Source organism: Neomonachus schauinslandi, chromosome 10 (genome assembly GCF_002201575.2).
Source record: "Neomonachus schauinslandi chromosome 10, ASM220157v2, whole genome shotgun sequence".
In the NCBI taxonomy this organism is placed as follows: Eukaryota; Metazoa; Chordata; class Mammalia; order Carnivora; family Phocidae; genus Neomonachus; species Neomonachus schauinslandi.
The window spans coordinates 20038435-20061147 of NC_058412.1; the positions used below are offsets into that span (position 1 = coordinate 20038435).

Genomic DNA, 22713 nt, shown 5'->3' on the forward strand with positions numbered 1-22713 from the left:
AAAGTAATACCTACAATGTGTAAAGACTCACTAAGTGCAAGACGACTGTCTATTCTTTGTCTAAAAAAGAACCCTTTTAAATAAATATAATTAATATTAATACAATTAAAACTGATTAAAATAATCATGATGCTATTCAAATGAAATATTTTGCTGACTTTAAGCAGGACCCATCTTCATCTCTACAAAACAGAGACCTTCTTTTCTTGATCAAGATTAGAAATGCACAGCAGCCCACTCCTCACAAATTTCTCATCTTTAGAGCTCCCCCTATAACTCTTTCCTATGGAAGCCAGCAGACGCTGCCCTTTATAAAACTGGCTACCTCACTCACTCAAACCTATCTGCATAGAAGCCAAGCACTGTGTGAATACCATTTGCACCTTGCATAGTACCTGGAAGGGTCTCAATAAATATCTGCTGAATGAATGGATAATTAAGAATCTCAGGGGCACCTGGGTGGCTCAGTTGGTTAATCGGCTGCCTTCAGCTTGGGTCATGATCCCGAGGTCCTGGGATCGAGTTCCGCATTGGGCTCTCTGCTCAGTGGGGAGCCTGCCTTTCCCTCTGCCTGTTGCTCCCCCGGCTTGTGCTCTCTCTCTCTGTCAAATAAACCAAAAAAATCTTAAAAAAAAAAAAGAATCTCAGCAAGAGTTAAGAACTGCTAGTCATATATTTATATTCTAGTTATATTCTATATGTATTTTGGATGCTTAATACTGAATTATTAGCTTGTTGTTCATACAGCTAAAACCATTTATATTCTAATGAAGCGGTTCCATGATTTGATCAGATTCACTAGGAAACTTTTTCAAAAGATAGATTTCCAGGCCACCCCCAGAATAATGATTAGCTGACCTAACCCAGAATGAAAGTGACTTAGTAATCTATACTTTCTAAAGCTGAGTGACCCTGACATCAGCCAAATCTGGGACCCAGTGACCTGTGAATATAGAAGAAAAATCTACAAAACAGAGAAACTCAAAGTTGAAAGGGACCTTAAAAGTTGTCTAGTCGGGGTGCCTGGGTGGCTCAGTCGTTAAGCGTCTGCCTTCTGCTCAGGTCATGGTCCCAGGGTCCTGGGATCGAGCCCCGTATTGGGCTCCCTGCTCGGCGGGAAGCCTGCTTCTCCCTCTCCCACTCCCCCTGCTTGTGTTCCTGCTCTCACTATCTCTCTGTCAAATAAATAAATAAAATCTTAAAAAAAAAAGAGAGAGCCTGCCTCTCCATTTAAAAAATAAATAAATAAAAAATAAAATGCCCTTTTCTCTCCAGACCCATTTCAAAAACTAAACTTTTGTGCTCGCTTTGGCAGCACATATACTAAAGAAAAAAAAACTAAACTTTTTTTTACAGGTGCATATCCCTCTGAGAGTCTGATGACAGCTATGAAAACTCTTCTCGGGGCGCCTGGGTGGCTCAGTCGGTTAAGCGTCTGCCTTTGGCTCGGGTCGTGATCCTGGGGTCCTGGGATCGAGCCCCGCATCAGGCTCCCTGCTCAGCGGGAAGCCTGCTTCTCCTTCTCCCACTCCCCCTGCTTGTGTTCCCTCTCTCGCTGTGTCTCTGTCAAATAAATAAATAATATCTTTAAAAAAAAAAAAAAGTTGTGTAGTCAACCCAAATAGGATTAATTGCTCAAAATTTCATCAGAATCTGAAAAGGAAGCTATATTCCGTTTTCTGAGTGGCCTCTTGACTATATTCTTGCCTTGGGAATAATTTAGATTAATAAATATTTGAAATATAAAATCTGAATTCTAGGTAATACCTAGTCTGGTAACACCTAGTGAAGACGAAGACACTTGCAGTATATGTTACTAGAGCTGACCAGTATCTAGTTCTCCTCTCCTTCCTAGGTATATGGAAAACTATATACACTTGAAGTTAGGTAGAATTGTAAGGGAAATGACATGTGTCACTTTTGAATACAGGAAGATGGGTATGAGCTCCCCACATGGTCTCTTCCCCTGCTGCAGGGATCAACGAGGCCTCACATTAAGATGGTGAGCCAAAAATTGAAGCAGCCTAAACCACTGAGCCACTGTCTATAGTTCAGCTGCTCTGGAGTCCTTCCCATCCACAAGGGACTTTGCATGAGTGACAAATAAACATCCGTATGTTGAACCATGAGATTTGGGCGTTAATTTTCTACTGCATTATCACCTAATCTATCTTGATTATGTGATATTCATATCTTAGGACCCAGCAGCTACACTCATACCTTAGAGAAATGCTCTGTATAAGAATGCTCATAGGGACGCCTGGGTGGCTCAGTCGGTTGAGCGTCTGCCTTCGGCTCAGGTCATGATCCCAAGGTCCTGGGATTGAGTCCCGCATCGGGCTCCCTGCTCCGCAGGGAGCCTGCTTCTCCCTCTGCCTCTGCCTCTCTCTCTATCTCTCATGAATAAATAAATAAAATCTTTAAAAAAAAAAAAAAAGAACGCTCATAAGCTGCATTGTAGGTTGTAGTGAAAAACTAAAAACAACCTCAATGTCTATCGATAGGAGAATGGATTATTTATTGTATAGTCATTCAGTGGAATGCCATTTGAGATTCTGGATAAATCTCAAAAACATACTATTTAATAAAGTAATAAACTTACAAAAGTATATGTAGAGCATAACCATTTATATAAAGTTTTAAAATATGTTATTTTATGGATGCATGAACATCTGGTAAAAGTATAAGAACATGTATAGAGGGGTGCCTGGGTGGCTCAGTTGTTGGGCATCTGCCTTCTGCTCAGGTCATGGTCCCAGGGTCCTAGGATAGAGCCCCGCATCGGGCTCCCTGCTTGGCAGGGAGTGCTTCTCCCTCTCCCACTCCCCCTGCTTGTGTTCCCCCTCTCGCTGTCTCTCTCTCTCTCAAATAAATAAATAAATAATCTAAAAAAAAAAGAACGTGTATAGAGTAATAAATACCAAATAAATGTTAGGGGCTACTCTATGGGGAGAGAAAGGGTAATGGGATTAGGAAAGACACAGGAAACCACAACTTTATCTACAATGTCTTATTAAAAAAAAAAAAAAGGCCCGAGGCAAATATAATAAAACGATAAGAATCAATAAGAAAAATTCAAGGTTCCAATTCTTAGCTCTCAGTCCTAGACTGAATTCATACCAAACTTCTAACAGAAACTGGAGATGGGGAGGGTTCAATATAGAGAGAAGAAGAAACCTGAGGTCCAAGTCCTCCTGCAACAAGGGAAATGAAGCCACAAGATCAGGAATGCTCAGTAATTAGAGCTGCCTGGTGCCTCGGAAAGAGGGGAGAGGGGCTGCATTAAAAATAAGAGGATTGGTTGAAAGTCCACCTAAAAAAGCAGAACACCTCCTATCTCTTTCAGTCCACTACCCAAAACCACACAGCCAAAGGCTCCTCTTTTCTAGGCCTGGTGAAAAACCAGAGGTTACTCGCTAGTGAAACTGACCAGAAAGTCTCTGAATTCAGCCACAGCAGGGAGATGCGGCTGAATGAGGCCTGAATTCAGACGGGAGAGATTAACTGCAGGTCTGTACTAAAATACCGGATTCCCCAACACACTTCCTCTGGTTGGGATATACATAACTTTTGACCAACAACTATACCCTCAGTTTAAAGAAATTCTTACCCAGTCCACCGGGGAAACATCTGAGATGTTTACTGCAGCATTTTATGTGGAGGCAGAGATCTGAAGGCAGCTACGTAGGGAGAACGGACAGGTAAAATCTGCATAGTGCCACCTGACATAAATTTTTTAAAAGAATGTACAAAACACAACCTAGTTTTCAAGAATATATACTGGTAAAAAGATATACAATGAGCATATCAGAATGATTACCCCTGAGGAAAGGGTGACCAGAGTGGGGTATGCAAATAAAGGGGAATTTTTAAAATATTATAAATAGCACAAAATAAGATAGTAGAAAAAAGTCCAATTATTACAGTAGTAATACTTTTATAACTGTAATAATGAAAGCCAATTTTACTTATGACTAATTATAATAACAACATTATAATAATACATTTAAATGGACAAAACTCACCGGTTAAGACAAGTTGTCAGACTAGATTTTTAAAACCCAGCTTACAATTTACAAGAAGCATACTGAACACTTAAGGATACAGAAAAGTTAAAAGTATAAGGATGGGGAAAGTCCCACTAGGCACATACAAGCAAAAGACACTAAAAGATGTTTAGCAAATAAAATAGACTTGAGAACAAACAGAATTATTAGGAATAAAGAGACTCACTAGATAAGAACAAATTTTCAATTTCCTAGTGAAATATGTATAGTTTTGAAGATAAGAGCAACAGGATTAACAAACTTGACCTAGCTGACATACATTCATTCACTATGAACTCTAAACCAAACAAGCATAGAATAAACATTATTTTCATGCTTACTAGGAACATAATAAAAACTGGATCATATACTACATATAATAAGCATGTCAAAACAAATTTGAAAGAATTGAATAGTACAGACCACTTATTAGACCAAAATGAAATTAAACTAAAAATTAATAACAAAAAGGCAACTAAACAATCCTCATATGTTTGGATATTAAGAAAGTATGCTGCTTGGTGCCTGGCTGGCTTAGCTGATAAGAGTATGCAACTCTTGATCTTAGGGTTGTGAGTTCAAACTCCATGCTGATGTAGAGATTGCTTAAAAAAAAAAAAGAAAAGAAAACTAAAAAAACAAGAAGAAAAAAGAAAGTATAGTATTCTTAAAGAAGAATTCATATCACAACTTTGAAAATATTTAGAAAAACAAAAAAATTACATAAGAAAACTTGGACACTACTCAGAGAGAACTTAGAGAAATTCATAGCATTAATTAGGGGGAAAAGACCTGAAATGAGTAAGCTAATCATATCTTTAAAGAAGTTAGAAAGAGAGTAGCAAGATAAACCCAAAGAAACTGTAACAAAAGAAATAATAAAGATAAGGTTGGAAACAAATAATATTCAAAAATACAATGCATACAGTAGGAGAATCATCAAAACCAAAAGTTGGTCCTCTTAAAGTCCAATAAATAGACTGGACAAACCTATGGCAAGATGTGTTCAAGGAAAAACCAAAGAGAGAGAAAAATGATAAATACACGAGAGTGGGAATTTAAAAGGGACATTAGCACACATACCATAGACAAACATTACGAACTTTGTGCCAATAACTTTGAAAATTCAAATGAAACTGACAAATTCTGACAAATATAAAATGTTCTAAAGTGACTCATAAAGAAATAAAAATGAAGTCTTATAATTGTTTTTAAAAATAGAATTCACAGTTCAAAATTTTCCCACAAAGAAGGCTTTTGGCAGAGATAACGTCATCAGTGAATTTCACCAAAAATTGAAGGAGCAAATAATTCCAATTTTAAATAAGTTCTTTCCAAAAAATATAAAAAGAGAGAATTCTCCTCAACTTTTTGAAGATAGCAAACTGGGCAGACTTTGTCCTAAAAACAAAATAAAAAAAAAAAACAAGGGAAATTACAGGACAATTTAACTTTTAAACATAGGCAAAATCTAGGCAAAACATTAGCAAATGAAAACTAGCAGTGTATTAAAAAGAGAGTCAACTTATGTTTATTCCAGGAATGTATGGCTGTTTAAAAAAAATTCATATAATTCACTACATTAATAGAATAAAGAGACTCCCATGATCATGTCAAGGGAGAAAAGTCCGATAAAATTCCACATCCATTCATGACCCAAAAAAAGCACTCTTAGCAAACAAGGCATACAAAGGAAGCTCTTTTACCTGATCAACAGTTTCTATAAAACCTACATCAAATAACACACTAAATGAACGCTGAAAGCTGTCTCTCTGGGATTAGCAATAACAGAAGAATGCCTACCAAACTATTTCTATTCAATATTGCACTGGAGGTTCAGCCAGCGTATGAAGACCAAAAAAAAAAAAAAAGGTATGATTAATATCTAAAAGTACAGGACTGGGAGGGAAAAAACAAAACCATCATTATTTGCAAGTGATACAATTATTTATAGGAAATCCAAAAACATCTCAGTACAAATTACTAGAATTAATGAATGCATCAGGCAAGATGACTAGATAGTGGATTAAAATACAGAAACAATTTGCATTTCCACATACCAGCAATACACTGTTGAAAAACATAACTCAATGAAAATACCATTTGCATGACAGTATACATTTGCCAAAACTCACTAAATTGTACATTTGAAGTGGGTGCATTTTATCGCATGTAAATTATATCTCAAAAAAACTGTAGGGAAAAAAAGGCACCATTTGCAAGAGCAACAACAAATTGTACAGAAGAATCTTTAAAAGTATGGAAGAATTAATCTAACATATATAATATCTTTCTAGGGAAAATTATAAAGCTTTACTGAAAGGCACAAAGTGATATTTAAATAAATAGAAAGACATAGCTCATTAATGACATGGAAGACTTAATACTGTAAAGATGTCAATTCTCCCCAATGTGATCTTTAGATCCAACGAATCTCTGATCAAAATCCAAACAAAATTTTATGAGGGACTCAATAAGCTGATTCTAAAATTTATATGAAAGAGCAAAAGGCAAAGAATAGACAAGACACTCCTACTAAAAACATTACTTAATCCCTTATAGTAACTAAAATAGTATGATGTTGGCATAAGGATAGACAATTTGACCACAGGAACAGAAGAGCCCAGAACCAGACCACGCACATCTGGACACTTCATTTATGACGACCGTGGCACTGTAGGTCAGTGGGGGAATGACGGATCATCCAATAAATGGCTCTGAAACAAGTTACTACTCAAATGCAAAGACATCTCACAGATCGAAAACCTAGACAAAGCACAAGGCAAGGAAGTGTGGGAGGATGTGCTGTATTTTATTATATTTTTCTGTATTATTAAATTTCTAATTTATATGTATGCATTATTTTAATAAAAGTCTTTCAAATTATTGAATGAGAAAGAAAATAAAAGATCAAGAACCCTAAGTGTTTTATACGGAGGTAAAAGAAAATAGATGTCTGCTCCAACAGAAAAACTTGTCAACACCCAATAAAGACTAATGATCAAAAACCTACTGACTTTGGGGTGCCTGCGTGGCTCAGTTGGTTAAGCATCTGACTCTTGATTTCAGCTCAGGTCATGATCTCAGGGTTGTGAGACTGAGTCCTGTGTTAGGCTCCTTGCTGGACATGAAGCCTGCTTAAGATTCTCTTTCTCTCTCTCCCTCTGCCCTTGCCCCTCTCCCCAAAACAAAACAAAAAACCCTACTACTTTATCCAGGAGGACACGTAACAACACCATTTAATTCAGAGTTAAGAATCCAGTTTAGAGGCTGAATCTTAACGCTTCGTTGTTTCTCCTCCTCCTTACTCTTCCTCTTTGTCTACTTCTCTTTTTTGTTCCTGTCTGGCTTTCTCTCATTTAGCATGAATATTCAAAGAAAGTAAAAATAAAACACTAGTTTTATTTATAGAATACAACCTTATCTTTCCTAATTTTCTCTCAATACAAAGAAGCAAATGAAGTTGATTTTCATTTCTATGTTGCCTGAACTAACATAAAAAAAATAACTATAGGCATTATTGCTGCAGAGAAAAAATGATCTCTACCACTGATTTACGGAAGAACAAACAAAAAAAGGCAACCTTGCTAAAACCAGTTCATAATTACTCTTCAATATATTAATTAATGTTTCTGTTTGAGATCATTATATTACTGAGGCTTTATATTACTTTTATTACATTATTATTATAATATATTACATTATATTACTTCAGGGCTCAGGAGCTAGGCTTCCATATAAATACTTATGGTGACTTAAAGAAATGAAATCTTGAAGTCCTAAGTTCCCCAAAAGTAAAGTAAAAACCAGAAGTTAAATGTTCATGTTAGGTGAAGTTGGCTTTGATCCAAAAGAACTCAGCAAGGTCTCCATTTCAGTATAATCCACATCCAAATTCCGGTGTATACTTACACTATATTTGCAAGGTCAAGTGGTTTCTCTGGTTGCTCAGGAAAAACAGGATGCGGGGGTTCTCTGGTGGGTACGCACCCCAGAGATTTACTAATTGCATGGCTCAGCTTCTTTGCAGGGGATTTCTGTGTCAAAGTAGAAAATAAGGAAATAAATTCAATCTTAAAAGAACAAAAAAGAATTTCAAAAAAACTTGGTGACAAGAACTGCAGAAAATATCTTTCAAAATAAAAGCTAAGATGCATTATAATCAACATTATTTGCCTTATAGAAAGGAACCTACAGTTATTCCAAGGTCACTTGTGGTCCTTCATTTCTATGCTTACTCCCTCATTTCTACTATGCACTCTTAAGTTAATGTTAACTTTCCTTTTGAACTTCTCTCTGTGCCCTCTGCATGAACTCTCTCTTTTGATGCTTCTGGATCATTTTTGGTAAGATGTTATAGTTAATTTCCCAATCAGAGTCAGAAATTTTTGCTGGACTAAAATACTAAAAGGCTAAGATAATGCTGAGAGCTCGTGGCTTTTGAATGTTAGCAAATTAGCTGCTAAGTCACATCCCAAAACATGCCTATTAAGAGATTATTCCCAAAACAAACGTGAGGCAGAACATTTGATGCTAAGGGTCTGGCTATGTATTCAGACACAGAAGAGTGCCCTCATATTCACAGGCAGCATCAGACCCGTGACTATAAATTCAGATATGCTGAAGGTACAAGAATAAGTTGGCATACTAATACATTTCTCTGTAAGGTAGAACAATATACACCAAATCCAAAGACCAGTGAGTCTAAGATTTAATAGTAAATATGCACAAAAGTAAACAACATGCCACAATTAAGTTATTCAGAACATTCACATCGGAAACCCATACATAAAGGAGGCTCTTCATATACTGATATTATTGCCCACCCAATTTCCTTTAAATAACACAGTTGTTGAGATTTCCTTAGAAGGATATTAACTGCAAAAAGGTGTAAATATTTCATTCTACTCACTCTGCAGTGTATTACCGTATGTACCACTGAAAAATAGAATTTGTTTGTAGCTGTGTGCCTTATCAATACCACATCTCCACTTAACTTTTATATGCTTGCATGTATTTAACACAAAATAAGCAAAACTCTCTTTGCCTTTAAGGGAGGGGCACCTGGGTGGCTCAGCCGTTAAGTGTCTGTCTTTGGCTCAGGTCATGATCCCAGGGTCCTAGGAGCAAGCCCTGCATCGGGATCCCTGCTCTGCAGGAAGCCTGCTTCTCCCTCTCCCACTCCCCCTGCTTGTGTTCCCTCTCTCGCTGTCTCTCTCTTTCTGTCAAATAAATAAATAAATAAAATCTTAAAAAAAAAAAGACTATGTAGGGAAAGACAAGGGCGCCTGGGTGGCTCAGTCAGTTAAGTATCCGACTCTTGATTTTGGCTCAGGTCATGATCTCAGGGTCATGGGATCAGGCCCCACATCGGGCTCTGTGCTCAGCAAGGAGCCTGCGTAAGACACTCTCCTTCTCCCTCTCCTCCCCCTGCTCTCTCTGGCTCGCTCTCCCTAAAATTAATCTTAAAAAAAAAAAAAAAAAGACTATGTAGGGAAAGTTAATACCTTGTTTATAATACAGACTGAATAATATCTATTTCTTTTTTTTTTAAGATTTTATTTATTTATTTGAGAGAGAGAATGAGAAAAAGAGAGAGAACATGGGGTGGGGGGTGAAAGGGAAAAGCAGGCTCCCCGCTGAGCAGGGAGCCCAATGCGGGACTCGATCCAGGGACTCCAGGATCATGACCTGAGCCAAAGGCAGTCGCTTAACCAACTGAGCCACCCAGGCACCCTGAATAATATCAATTTCTCCAGAAACTTCATATATTGGCTCCAAATCACCTACCACTAACACCTTCAACACATTAAATTCTGGGCAAAATCTAAATGTAATCTAATTTCCTAAAAATCATATAAAGCTAAACAAAGCAGAAACTCTAAACATTCCCTCTAAGTGCTCTCCATATCCTCCTTTTGCAGGACGATGTGCTGAAATGTGACTTGATCCTCCCCTCTGTTTTCTATACTGCCCCCAGACCCCATGTCACACTTTTCTGCCTGACACCTTTCAAAGGCTGATAATCGCTTATAGAATAAGATCTAAATGCACACCATCACGGTCCATACAAAAGCCTTCATATCTGGCTCCCACCTCTCCTCACACTAGCATCAATGACGAGCTTCAATTAGCCCAAACGCCATGTTCTCATAGGTCTCTGTACCTTGGCATGGGCCTTTCTGAGGTTGCCCTTTGCCAGTCTATTTTTCTGTAAGTTTCCTGCTCAGCTCTCAAGACTACTTGCAAGCCTTGCCCTGGGCAGACTTTCCTCCTGGCTCCATAAGTCACAGACCACCTTTCCCAGCTACCCATTTACAGTGGACATGTTTCCACTGTTGTGTTTATGTTATGGTGCACTTTTCAATTTACGTGCCTATATCTTTGAAACTGGCATTCCTGAAAGGTAGAATCTACATCTTACTCCTCTTTATAGCCCCAGAATCTGTCCTATAACAGAATATGTTATTTGTACAATTTGCCTAGATGAATTTTCTAAATTGCTTTTTCCTGACCAAACCACATAAGCTTATTTTTTGAGTTACAACACAAGTAGGAGACAAGGACATCAGAGAATACCTTGATTCACCTTTACAACTAAATGCTACATCTGTAACCCATGTATTAATTTCATGACATTTTGCTGTGTCTGAGAACCAGCTGGGCCATTAATTCATGCAGTCTATGTGAGATGGATTATCATAGAGACTTTAGCCACATCCTGGGCACAAACAGCCATGAATTCATGTGCATATTTTATAATAAAATTATAAATTAAATTAAAATAATTACATGACTATTAAAATGTTTCCTTTTGTATCACCTTATAATCTCTAGCAGTATGCTTGTAATGCTTTTGAAAATACTGCTTTAAAGTCAAGGTTTAGGGCGCCTGGGTGGCTCAGTCGTTAAGCGTCTGCCTTCGGCTCAGGTCATGATCCCGGGGTCCTGGGATCGAGTCCCGCATCGGGCTCCCTGCTCGGCAAGAAGCCTGCTTCTCCCTCTCCCATTCCCCCTGCTTGTGTTACTGCTCTCGCTCTCTCTCTCTCTGTCAAATAAATAAATAAAATCTTAAAAAAAAAAAAAAAAGTCAAGGTTTAAGATCAGATCCAACTTTGAGTCTCAAAAATAAAGATAGAAAGGTAAAATTAATACATTAAAATCAATTCCAAAGAATTAGAACCTATCAAGAGTTCTGATATGCACAGAAAGGGAAAACACTGAGAATAAATATATATAGGAATTAAAATATTAACTGGGCTAGGACCAGACCAAAAAGGATATATTACTCTGAAAACTGTAAAGACAATGCATTCAACTAGGTTGTCTAAATCTGTAAATAAATGACTTCCTTAAAAAGATATCAAAGAGTAAATTAGGATATGGACCTGAAGTGAATTTTGCTATCTAGTTAGTTTAGGAGGCTAAGATTAACAAAACCTGTAAGCATGAATCCGAAAACAGCTAGAAGCTCCAAGATAGGGATATTACCTCTCTGGCTCCTGGGCCCCTAGGACAATGCCCAGGACTTGGCAGTCAGTCACTAAATATTTACAGAAGTGAGGAAATAAGAAAGGCAGCCCAGGTGCAGGGACTGGTGCCTTCTACACCCCGTTTAAGTCACTCTGCCAGAGATACCACTTTATGTCTCTGTACCTTTCCCGTCACCTGGACCCTCAAACTAATAAACATATGGAGAGACCTTAACCTGAAAAAGGACATCTCCTCCCAACACAGTCTTAGGTGATGATTTTCAAATTTTGTGCGTTTTTAATAATCCACATCACCTAATTTCAAAACATGTCCTACCATCTCTTAAAAATACTACAGGTTGCAGTTTTTAAAAACTATGTCAGAGAGTATAAAATGTGTATATGCAGTTTAAAAAGTTATAAAACAAATACCCACCTACCCACTCTTCTGCCTGAGAAACAGAAATATGGCAGTTGCTCAGAAGCTTGAAGCTTGCTGTGGGAGCTTATGCTAACAGCCCCCTCCCCCACTGCACCTGCTCCTCTCCTGGTAACCTAGATCCTGGATTTTGTATTAATCATGTCTTTGATTTTATATTTTAGCAATTATGTATAAATAATACATGATTTAATACATGTTTAAAATCTATATAGACATATATTTTTCTGCAACTTGCTTTCACTTAAAATTATGTTACAAATCATCCATATTGATATATGTAACTGTCAGTCATACATTTTTTCACCAACTGATTGTATTTCATTGCTTAATTACATCATAATTTATATATCCATTCCACTGCTGATGAACATTTGGGTTGTTTCCATTTTTCCCTCATTCACAATGTTGCTATAAACTTTCTTGTCCATGTCTCCTGGTGGCCATGTGTAGGAGTTACATCAGAGTGGAAATGCACATTCAATCTTACTAGGCACTGTCAACTTGTTTTTACAAAGTGGTTACACTAATTTCCACTCCATCAGCTGTGTGAGAGACTTCCTAAATCTCCACATTCTGGCTAACCCTTATTATTGTCAGATATTTTTTTTTAAAGATTTTTATTTATTTATTTGAGAGAGAGAGAATGAGAGAGAGAGAGAGAGCATGAGAGGGGGAGGGTCAGAGGGAGAAGCAGACTCCCTGCTGAGCAGGGAGCCCGATGCGGGACTCGATCCCGGGACTCCAGGATCATGACCTGAGCCGAAGGCAGTCGCTTAACCAACTGAGCCACCCAGGCGCCCTATTGTCAGATATTTTAACATTTGCCAATCTAGTGGGTGATAAATGGTAATGTGGTTTTAATTTGCGATTCCCTGATCGCCAAAAAGACTGAGCATCTTTTCCAATGTTTATGAGCCATTTGGGTTTCTTCCTCCTCTGTGAAATGCCTATTCCTGTCTATTCCTGTCTTTGGTGTAATGTTTCACCGGGTTGCCTTTCTCTTATTGATTTGTAAGAGTTCTTTTTTTTTTTTCTTAAAGATTTTTTTTTTTTAAAGATTTTATTTATTTGAGAGAGAGAATGAGAGAGAAAGAGAGAGAGAGAGCACATGAGAGGGGGGAGGGTCAGAGGGAGAAGCAGACTCCCCACCGAGCAGGGAGCCCGATGCGGGACTCGATCCCAGGACTCCAGGATCATGACCTGAGCCGAAGGCAGTCGCTTAACCAACTGAGCCACCCAGGCGCCCCGTCCTTAAAGATTTTATTTATTCATTTGAGAGAAGGAGAGAGCACGAGCTGCGGGTGGGGCAGAGGGAGAGGGAGAAGCAGACTTCCGACTGAGCAGGGACTCCAGATCATGACCTGGATCATGACCTGAGCTGAAGGCAAGACACTTAACTGACTGAGCCACCCAGGCGCCCTGTAAGAGTTCTTTATATTTTTTGTATTTTAACCCAATGGAGGTTATGTCTCACAATTAACTCCTACTTTAAGGCTTGTTTTTGAAGAACAGAAATCTTTATCATAACAGTAGTCCCAATTTGTTAATCTTCCCCTTTATATTGTGTTTTTTTATATCTTAAGAAATATTCCCTCCCTGAGGTCATAAAGATAGTCTCCCATATTGTCTTCTAAAGTTTTATAGTTTTTCTTTTATATTTAATTTGAATCTACTTAGAACTGATTTTTTTTTATAGGTATGAGGAAAGAATCCAATTTTATTCTTTATAGATAATCAATTGCCACAGGATCATTTAACAAATAAGTTCATTTGTTTTCTACTCAATATTTCATTTCTATCTCTGCACAGTGTAACAGGGATTTAATTGTAGCTTCCTCGTATCTTCTCAGGTAATACCTTATATTCTTCTTTAGGAGTGTCTTCATTATTTCTGACCCTCTGAATTTCCTCATAAGTTTTAAAATGAGTTTATCATTTACCACAAAACATCCTGTGCGATTTCAATGGAACTCATCAATTTTTGAAAGAAATGACATCTGTATATACTGAACATTCCTTTCATCAATGTGTTCTTTTCATATATTTAAGCCTTCTTTAATGTCTTTCAATAAAGTTAAAACCTTGTCCATAAAGGATCTATACGTCTAGTTATTTTATACATAAATTTTGTAACCAGCAACCCTGCTCTCATTTTACTTTATTTTTAAGAATTATAGTAAGGGGCCTGGGTGGCTCAGTCAGTTAAGCATCTGACTTCTGCTCAGGCCATGGTCTCAGGGTCCTGGGATCAGCCCTGTGTCGGGCTCCCCACTCAGCAGGGGAGTCTGCTTCTCCCTCTCCCTCTGCCCCTCCCCTGCTCATTCTAATAAATAAAATCTTTAAAAAAGAAAAGAATTGTAGTAAGACATACATAAAATACATATACAGTTCAGTAAAATATATTTACATTGTGCAACCAACCTCCAAAATTTTTTCATCTTGCCAATCTGAAACTCTATATTCATTAAACAACTCCTCATTTCCCCTTCCTCAGGGCCCCTGCTACCACCGATCCACCTTTTGGTTCTATGAATTTTACTACTTTAGATAACCTCATTAAGTAGAATCATACAGTATTTGCCTTTTTGTGACTGGCTTCTATTACTTAGAATAATGTCCTCAAGGTTCATCCATGTTGGAGCATGTGTCAGAATTTCTTTCCTTTGTTAAGGTTGAATAATATTCCATTGTATATGTATACCACATTTCGTTTATCCATTCATCCATCAATGGACACTTGAGTTGCTTCCAAGTTTCAGCTACTGTAAATAATATTATGAACATGGGTGTATAAATATCTCAAGACAATATTTTCAATTCTTTTGGTATATGCCCAAAAGTAGAATTGTTGGTAATTCTATCTTTAATTTTTTAAGAAATCTCCATATTGTCTCCCATAGTAGCTGCACCATTTTACAGTCTACCAAAGATGGGTTCCAATTTCTCTACATACTCGCCAACACTTTTTCCTTTTTTAAATAGTAACCATCCTAATAGGTGTAAGGAATAGCTCACTGAACTTTTATTTGCATTTCCCTAATGATTAGCGATGTCACTTATCTTTTCATATGCTTGTTAGCAATTTTTATATTATCTTTGGAGAAATGTCCATTCAAGTCCTTAACCTATTTTTCAATTGAGTTACTTGTTTTTTGTTGTTGAGTTACAGTTCTTTCTATATTCTGGATATGAACCCTTAATCAGATACAGAATATGCAAATATTTTCTCCTATTCCATCATCTGCCTTTTCACTATGTTCTGTTTGTGTCCTTTGATGCAGAGAAGTTTTTAACTCTACTGATTTATCTATAGATTCTTTCAGACTTCCTACACTGACAGTCATCTTCAAATAATGACAATTTTATTTCCTTTCAATTCAAGCACCTTTTCTTTTCCATATTATGCTGCTTAGGACTACCAATAAAATGTTAAATGGAAGTGGTGACATCAAGCTTCTTTGTTTAGTTTATAATCTTAAATAATTTCAACATTTCACCAGTAAATATAATGGATACTATCAGCTTTTATAAATATTTTATATTAGGTTGCTAAGGTTTTTTTGTTTTGAAGGTGTTTTTTTTTTTTTTTGGTGTGTGGTGTGTGTGTGTACTTATCAACAGATATTGGGTTTTAGTAAATGTTTTATGTAAGTCTTTTGAGGTGACTATATGAACTTAATCCATCAATCTATGAATTTGGTTAAGTTATAATAATTTATTTTTAATTGCTGGAATAAAACGAGTGTGGTCCTGATGTATTATCTTTTGTGTATACTGCTAGATTCAGTTTCACAGTATTTTCTTTAGGTTTTCATTTCTGTTCATGAAAACAGCTTGTAATTTTCCTTTCTTGCTGTCTTCATAAGGTTTTGGTACGAAGGTTATGCTAGCCTCAAAAACAAAATTGGATTGCTCATTATTTTTTCTGGAATCTGGGAAGTTTTACATAATACTGGAATTCATCTTTTCTTTGAATGCTTGTTGAAATTCATATCAAGTCATTCAGGCCTGATTACTTTGTAAAGCTTTTATGCTACTAATTCAAATTCTCTAATTATTATAACTATTTGGGTTTTTTATTCCACCTTGAACCAGTTTTGGTAAGTAAGGTTGTTCCAGGAATTTGTTCATTATCAACTAAGCTTTCAATAACCAATCTACTGGTTTTTTTCTTGTCATCTTTCTGTTAATTGATTCCTAAGCCAGATGCACTATAGTCACAGAATATAGTCTATATGATACTAATTCTCCATTAAGGCTTCCTTAATGTGGTCAATTTCTTGTGTGTGTTTGAAAAGAATGTGTAATCATTAATTATTGGGTACATTCAAATTTTATATAGTCTGGGTTTTTTTTGTCTAATGATTCTAACAATTGTTGAGAGAAGTGTGTTAAAGTTATCATTTTAATAATGTATTTTTCAACTTATTGTGCCCCTATTAATATTATTTATGTATTTTATAGCTACATTAGTAAATGTGTATTTCTGTGGAATTGTTAACTGCATCTTTTTATCTCTGGCAAACTATCTCTGTTAAAAAAATTTTTATTGTGACCAAATATACATAGTGTAAAATGTATCATTTTAGCCTCTCTGGTAAAGATTTTTGCCCTGATACCTATTTTCTGAGATTAATATAGTTTTACTAAATTTCTTTTGGTTGGTACTTTGCCTGGTATGTCCTTTTTTATCCTTAATGTTCAACCTTTTTCTATCTTTTTTTTCCCTGTCTCTTATAAACAGCGTAAGTCCAATTTTTTAAAATACCCATTTGACAACTGCTGCTTTTTATCTAAAAAATTTAATTTACTGACTACTAATATACTTTTATTTATTTCTATAGCTTACTGTATCATTGTTTTATTATTTATTTCATTACTTTCCCTATATCTTTATCTTTTCATACTTTTTTAGGTTTTATTTTTCTCCTTTTGTTTCCCTTTTTTGGCAATCATACTCTTCGAGTCTACTCTTCTAGTGGTTGCTTTCTGTTGTTTTTTTCCTGAACTGGAAGCAACGGTTATTAAGAATGTGGTGTCACATACCTGACAGGGGCCTTGCACACAAAGGCTCATTTAGCCCTCGCAATAGTCTAATGAATTAGACTATTGGAGTCTCAATTTGAATAGGTGCAGAAACTAAAGCTCGTATCAACTACGTGTGTCTTCCTCTTCACAGTACAAGCCCCTCCACAGGTGAAATTACTCAGAGAAAGAACACATAGGGATTAAGAGAGACAGCGCAGGACGGTGAGACGTTCTTGCACGGAGTCAGCGACAGACTGGGGACACCAAGTACCACAGTGGAGGTCACGGAGGGGAAACCGGGCTGAGTCAGAGATGGGGACACAGAGTTTCCAAACGAGGGGCAGACTCCAAGGTAGGGAGCGAGACGTGCCTTGTGCCTTTACGGCTGCACTGTGTGCTCCTCTGCCAGGGCTAAAACTCGCTTTGCTCAGACAGCTGTGGACCAGGCACTAAGATACTCTGAAAAAATGTTTTGTTGAGCTCAGATGATGGCATTTTCAATCAGCCTCAAGCTAACTGCTGCACAGCACAGGACTCAGCTCAGGGCACATGCTGACAGGCCCTGACACTCGGGAGCACAACAACCTAATGGAAAAAAGCTCAGGATTGGTGCCTCAGAGGCCATTCCTGTCATGTTCACTTCAAATTACTCTCTCTGAGTCCATCATCCTGAGCTCCAAGCCACCATTGAGGGGATCCAAGCAGAAACATAAGCCTACTAAATCCTCAGACAAGCCAGAAACCTCCACTATTTTAAGATGAACACTTACTGCAATCTTAATTAGCATCTGTATTCTCATTCTCTAAGTTAAAATCCTTTACCTCTCTACTCATGCCTCAACTACATTCATGTCATAGTTGACTAGTTCTCTAGCTGCATGTTATTTTAAACCCACTGAAATTAGTCAATTATTATTATTTTATACATGATGCTTATTTACATTCACCCATGTTTACCAATTCCACTGTGCACCATTTCTTCTTGGTATCCCATTTCTTCCTTGTTGCTTCAATTCATTTTTTTCCCCAAAGTATGTATTTTATTATTCCTTCAGCAATGGTCTATGGATGGTAAAACCACTAAGACTTTTTCCAAAAACAGATCTTTTTTCTTCTTTGCTCTTGAACAGATTAGCTAAGTACAGAATTCTAGGTTGATCTTTTGGTTCTATCCTTTAATTGCCTTTCACATTTTCCATTTCCCTATATCTGTGTTCAATATTCTATATCCTGGTTAATTTCTTCAGATGTTTTCCTTTCCCTAATTTTTGCTATAGCTGTCTCTAATTTGCTACTTTACCCCTCTTTAACCTTAATGTTTTATTTCTAGAAGTCCAATTTGGTCCTTTTTCATATTGACTTGTTCCTTTCTAAAATGTCACTATCTCTAAATGTACTTTAACTTTTTAAAAATTTATTTATTTGAGAGAGAGAGTGTGTGTGAACGTGGGGGGTGGGGGGAGTGCAGAGGGAGAGGGACAAGCAGACTCCGCACTGAGCATAGAGCCCAGCTCAGGGCTCTCTCTCATAACCATGAGATCATGACCTGAGCCGAAATCAAGAGTCCAACACTTTACCAACTGAACCACCCAGTCGCCCCTTTAACTTATTAAATGTAGAATTTTCTAAAGTTATTGGCACACTAAAGCTGCTATTTGTTTTTTTGGGTTTTTTTAAGATTTTTTTTTAAATTTATTTATTTGACAGAGAGATAGCACAAGTAGGCAGAGCGGCAGGCAGAGGGAAAGGGAGAAGCAGATTTCCCACAGAGCAGGGAGCCCGACGCGGGGCTCGATCCCAGGACCCCGGGATCATGACCCGAGCCGAAGGCAGTCACTTAACCGACTGAGCCACCCAGGTGCCCTAAAGCTGCTATTTGTTGATTCCCTTGCTGATCATTTCATAACTGAGCTTGCAATTTTTGATAATGAGTTCACTTTTAGCAGGGATTGCTTTTTTTTTTATTTTATTTTATTACGTTATGTTAATCACCATACAATACATCATTAGTTTTTGATGTGGTGATCCATGATTCATTGTTTTCATATAACACCCAGTGCTCCATGCAGTATGTGCCCTCCTTAATACCCATCACCCAGCTAACCCATCCCTCTACCCCCCTCCCCTCTAAAACCCTCAGTTTGTTTCTCAGAGTCCATACTCTCTCATGGTTCATCTCTCCCTCCGATTTCCCTCCCTTCATTTTTCCCTTCCTTCTCCTAATGTCCTCCATGCTATTCCTTATGTTCCACAAATAAGTGAAACCATATGATAATTAACTTTCTCTGCTTGACTTATTTGACTTAGCATAATCTCCTCCAGTCCCATCCATGTTGATGTAAAAGTTGGGTATTCATCCTTTCCAATGGCTGAGTAATATTCCATTGTATATATGCAGCTACATGCAGAAGAATGAAACTCAACCATTCTGTAACACTATACACAAAGATAAACTCAAAGTGGATGAAAGACCTCAATGTGAGATAGGAATCCATCAAAATCCTAGAGGAGAACATAGGCAATAACCTCTTTGACATCGGCCACAGCAACTTCTTTCAAGATACATCTCCAAAAGCTAATGAAACAAAAGCAAATATGAACTTTTGGGACTTCATCAAGATAAAAAGCTTCTGCACAGCAAAGGAAACAGTCAACAAAACAAAGAGGCAACCCACAGAATGGGAGAAGATATTTGCAAATGACACTACAGATAAAGGGCTGGTATCCAAGATCTATAAAGAACTTCTCAAACTCAACACCCCAAAAACAAATAATCAAGTCAAAAAATGGGCAGAAGACATGAACAGACACTTCTCTGAAGAAGACATACAAATGGCTAACAGACACATGAAAAAATGTTCATCATCATCAGCCATCAGGGAAATTCAAATCAAAACCACACTGAGATACCACCTTAAACCAGTTAGAATGGCAAAAATTGATACAGCAAGAAACAACAAATGTTGGAGAGGTTGTGGAGAAAGGGGAACCCTCTTACACTGTTGGTGGGAATGCAAGTTGGTACAGCCACTTTGGAAAACAGTGTGGAGGTGCCTCAGAAAATTAAATATAGAGCTACGCTATGACCCAGCAATTGCACTCCTGGGTATTTACCCCAAAGACACAGATGTAGTGAAAAGAAGGGCCATATGCACCCCAATGTTCATAGCAGCAATGTCCGCAATAGCCAAACTACGGAAAGAACCGAGATGCCCTTCAGCAGATGAATGGATAAAGAAGATGTAGTCCACATATAAAGCAGGGATTGCTTTTTGTATGGGAGTCCCATTTGTACCCTCTCCCGGCCAGTGGAGTATTTCTAGTTCCTCTTTTTCAAGGAGGCTGCCATTCTAAAGTCCCAGCCTTTACAAAAATATCAGTTCTATTCATTCTTAATGGATCCAAGTTAGATTTCCTATGCTATGGGGGGACTAAACCCCAACCACTGGCCTAAATCCAGTATCCAGTCTGATAATTCCATGTTGCTCTCTTGGCTGATTCAAGTTACAACTTAATAAAAGTCATCTTCTATTTTATAACCAATATTTATTTAGGTATAACATTGTTTTCCTGCTTTCTCTGCTTCCTCTTTTCTCTTGTATCCTATTCTTACCTTCTTGGTTCATTTTTTTTTTTCCTACTGCAGTGTATCTTTGAATTAGTTCTTTCAGCAAAAGGCTGTCAAAGTTCTTCAAGTCTGAAAATGTTATTATAGTGCCCTCACTGTTGAAAGACAGTTTGGTGGCGGAGAGAATTTTCGGTCCCAATTTATTTTCTCTCAGCATCTTGAAGACATTGTGTTACTGTTTTCTTAACACTGGCAATTAAGTCTAATATCATTTGGACTCTCAGTCTTTTCCATCTGGTGTCTCCTAGCTTTCTACCTAAGGGCTCACACTTCTCAACTCATTTTCCTCACTTGCAACTCCTATTGAATAAATATTGTAACTTCCACATGGTCCCAAATGCCTCAACCTTTGTTTCAAACTCTTATGACTCTTGATGCTGAGCTTTTTTTTTTTTTTTAAAGATTTTATTTATTTATTTGAGAGAGAGAGAATGAGAGAGAGAGAATGAGAGGGGTGAGGGTCAGAGAGAGAAGCAGACTCCCCGCCGAGCAGGGAGCCCGATGCGGGACTCAACCCTGGGACTCCAGGATCATGACCTGAGCCGAAGGCAGTCGCTTAACCAACTGAGCCACCCAGGCGCCCTTGATGCTGAGCTTTGAAGAGAATTTCTCACCTTGTTTTAGTTCACTAATTTGTTCTTTAGCTATATCCAGTTTGCTATAGCCTATCCAGTAAGCTTGTTCAACAACCACATTCATTTTCATTATTGTTGGCCATTTCATAATTTCTGCTTCTTGTATTAAGCATGAAAGTTGGGCGCCTGGGTGGCTCAGTCGTTAAGCTTCTGCCTTCAGGTCAGGTCATGATCCCAGGGTCCTGGGATCGAGCCTCACATTGGGCTCCCTGCTCCACAGGAAGCCTGCTTCTCCCTCTCCCACTCCCCCTGCTTGTGTTCCCTCTCTTGCTGTGTCTCTCTCTGTCAAATAAATAAATAAAATCTTAAAAAAATAAAAAACAAAAAGGCATGAAAGTCTATCCCTGGTCCTCTAAGGAAATTAAATTGACCGATTTTTAAAGTGTCTTTCTCATTGCTCTACTTGCTAAAGTGTAGTTCTCCTATTTATATTTCACTGTGCTAGGTGTCCTCTGGGTTTTCATGGTTCTTGGCCATGCATACATCTCCCACAGGACAGTTCAGTCGTCATCTTAGCCAGCAGTGGCCTTCTGGCCAGGGCACCTCATGTTGAATCTGTTCTGACGAAGAAGGCAGAGCAGATCCTGGGTCGCGGCAGTAGTGATGACCTCACACAGGCAGTGTGAGCAGCTCCTTTCTGCAACTTCTCATTTAATATATACCTCCTTTGCTTAAAGATGTCTTATGGCTTCTGGTCTGGAACATTCCTTTTCTTTTCCATCTTGAAAGGGAATTTATTCATCTAACTTAAAGTTTTATCATTTCTATGGGTCTGGTGCAGAAGGAGAAAGAGGTAGTATGTGTCTGGTCAACCATCTCAAAACTGGATCTTTTATTTCTGTAACTATCATCTCTCCGCATTCTCTTCAGGTTCTTTCTAGAACTCTTATTAGATGGCAATCCTCCATTTATCCTCCATGTCTTAGTTTTCTTTTCTATTACTTTATCCTTTCATGATGGGCTTAGGGACACTTCTCTGCTCTAGTTTCCAGCTCACAAATTTGCTCTTCAGCTGGAAACACTTGTCAATTAGCCCACCTAATGAGTCTCACTTTGATAATCAAAATTTTAATTTCCCGGATCAATACTTAATTATTTTTGGTAGATAAAATAATTGAAATCTCTCTCCAAGGTTTCAACTATGCATACTGTAAAATCTAGTTCTATTTATTCTATTAATTCTATGTCTGAAATAAATTATTCTGTTATCTCCTCTGCATGTTTGTGTTCTCTTGTTTTTGGTGATGTTTAGCGAAGTGCTCATCTTTGGGGCATCTGGCTGGCTCAGTCAGTAGAGCATGCAACTCTTGATCTCAGGTTTGTGAGTTCAAGCCCCATACTGGGTGTGGAGCCTACAGGAAGGACGGAAGGACGGACGGAAGGAAGGACGGAAGGACGGAAGGAAGGAAGGAAGGAAGGAAGGAAGGAAGGAAGGAAGGAAGGAAGGAAGGAAGGAAGGAAG

The 22713-nt window shown here is 37.8% G+C and overlaps 1 protein-coding gene across 4 annotated transcripts in view; it reads right to left on the bottom strand.

Annotated features, from left to right (window-relative positions):
* Window positions 1-22713, bottom strand: part of DTNB (dystrobrevin beta) — a 232044-nt gene that overhangs the window by 106908 nt on the left and 102423 nt on the right. For all 4 annotated transcript variants that reach the window (XM_021697733.1, XM_021697735.2, XM_021697732.2 and 1 more), the window contains exon 9: window positions 7959-8083. In XM_021697733.1, coding sequence (XP_021553408.1) covers window positions 7959-8083 — 125 coding nt within the window. The remainder of the gene's footprint in view (window positions 1-7958; window positions 8084-22713) is intronic.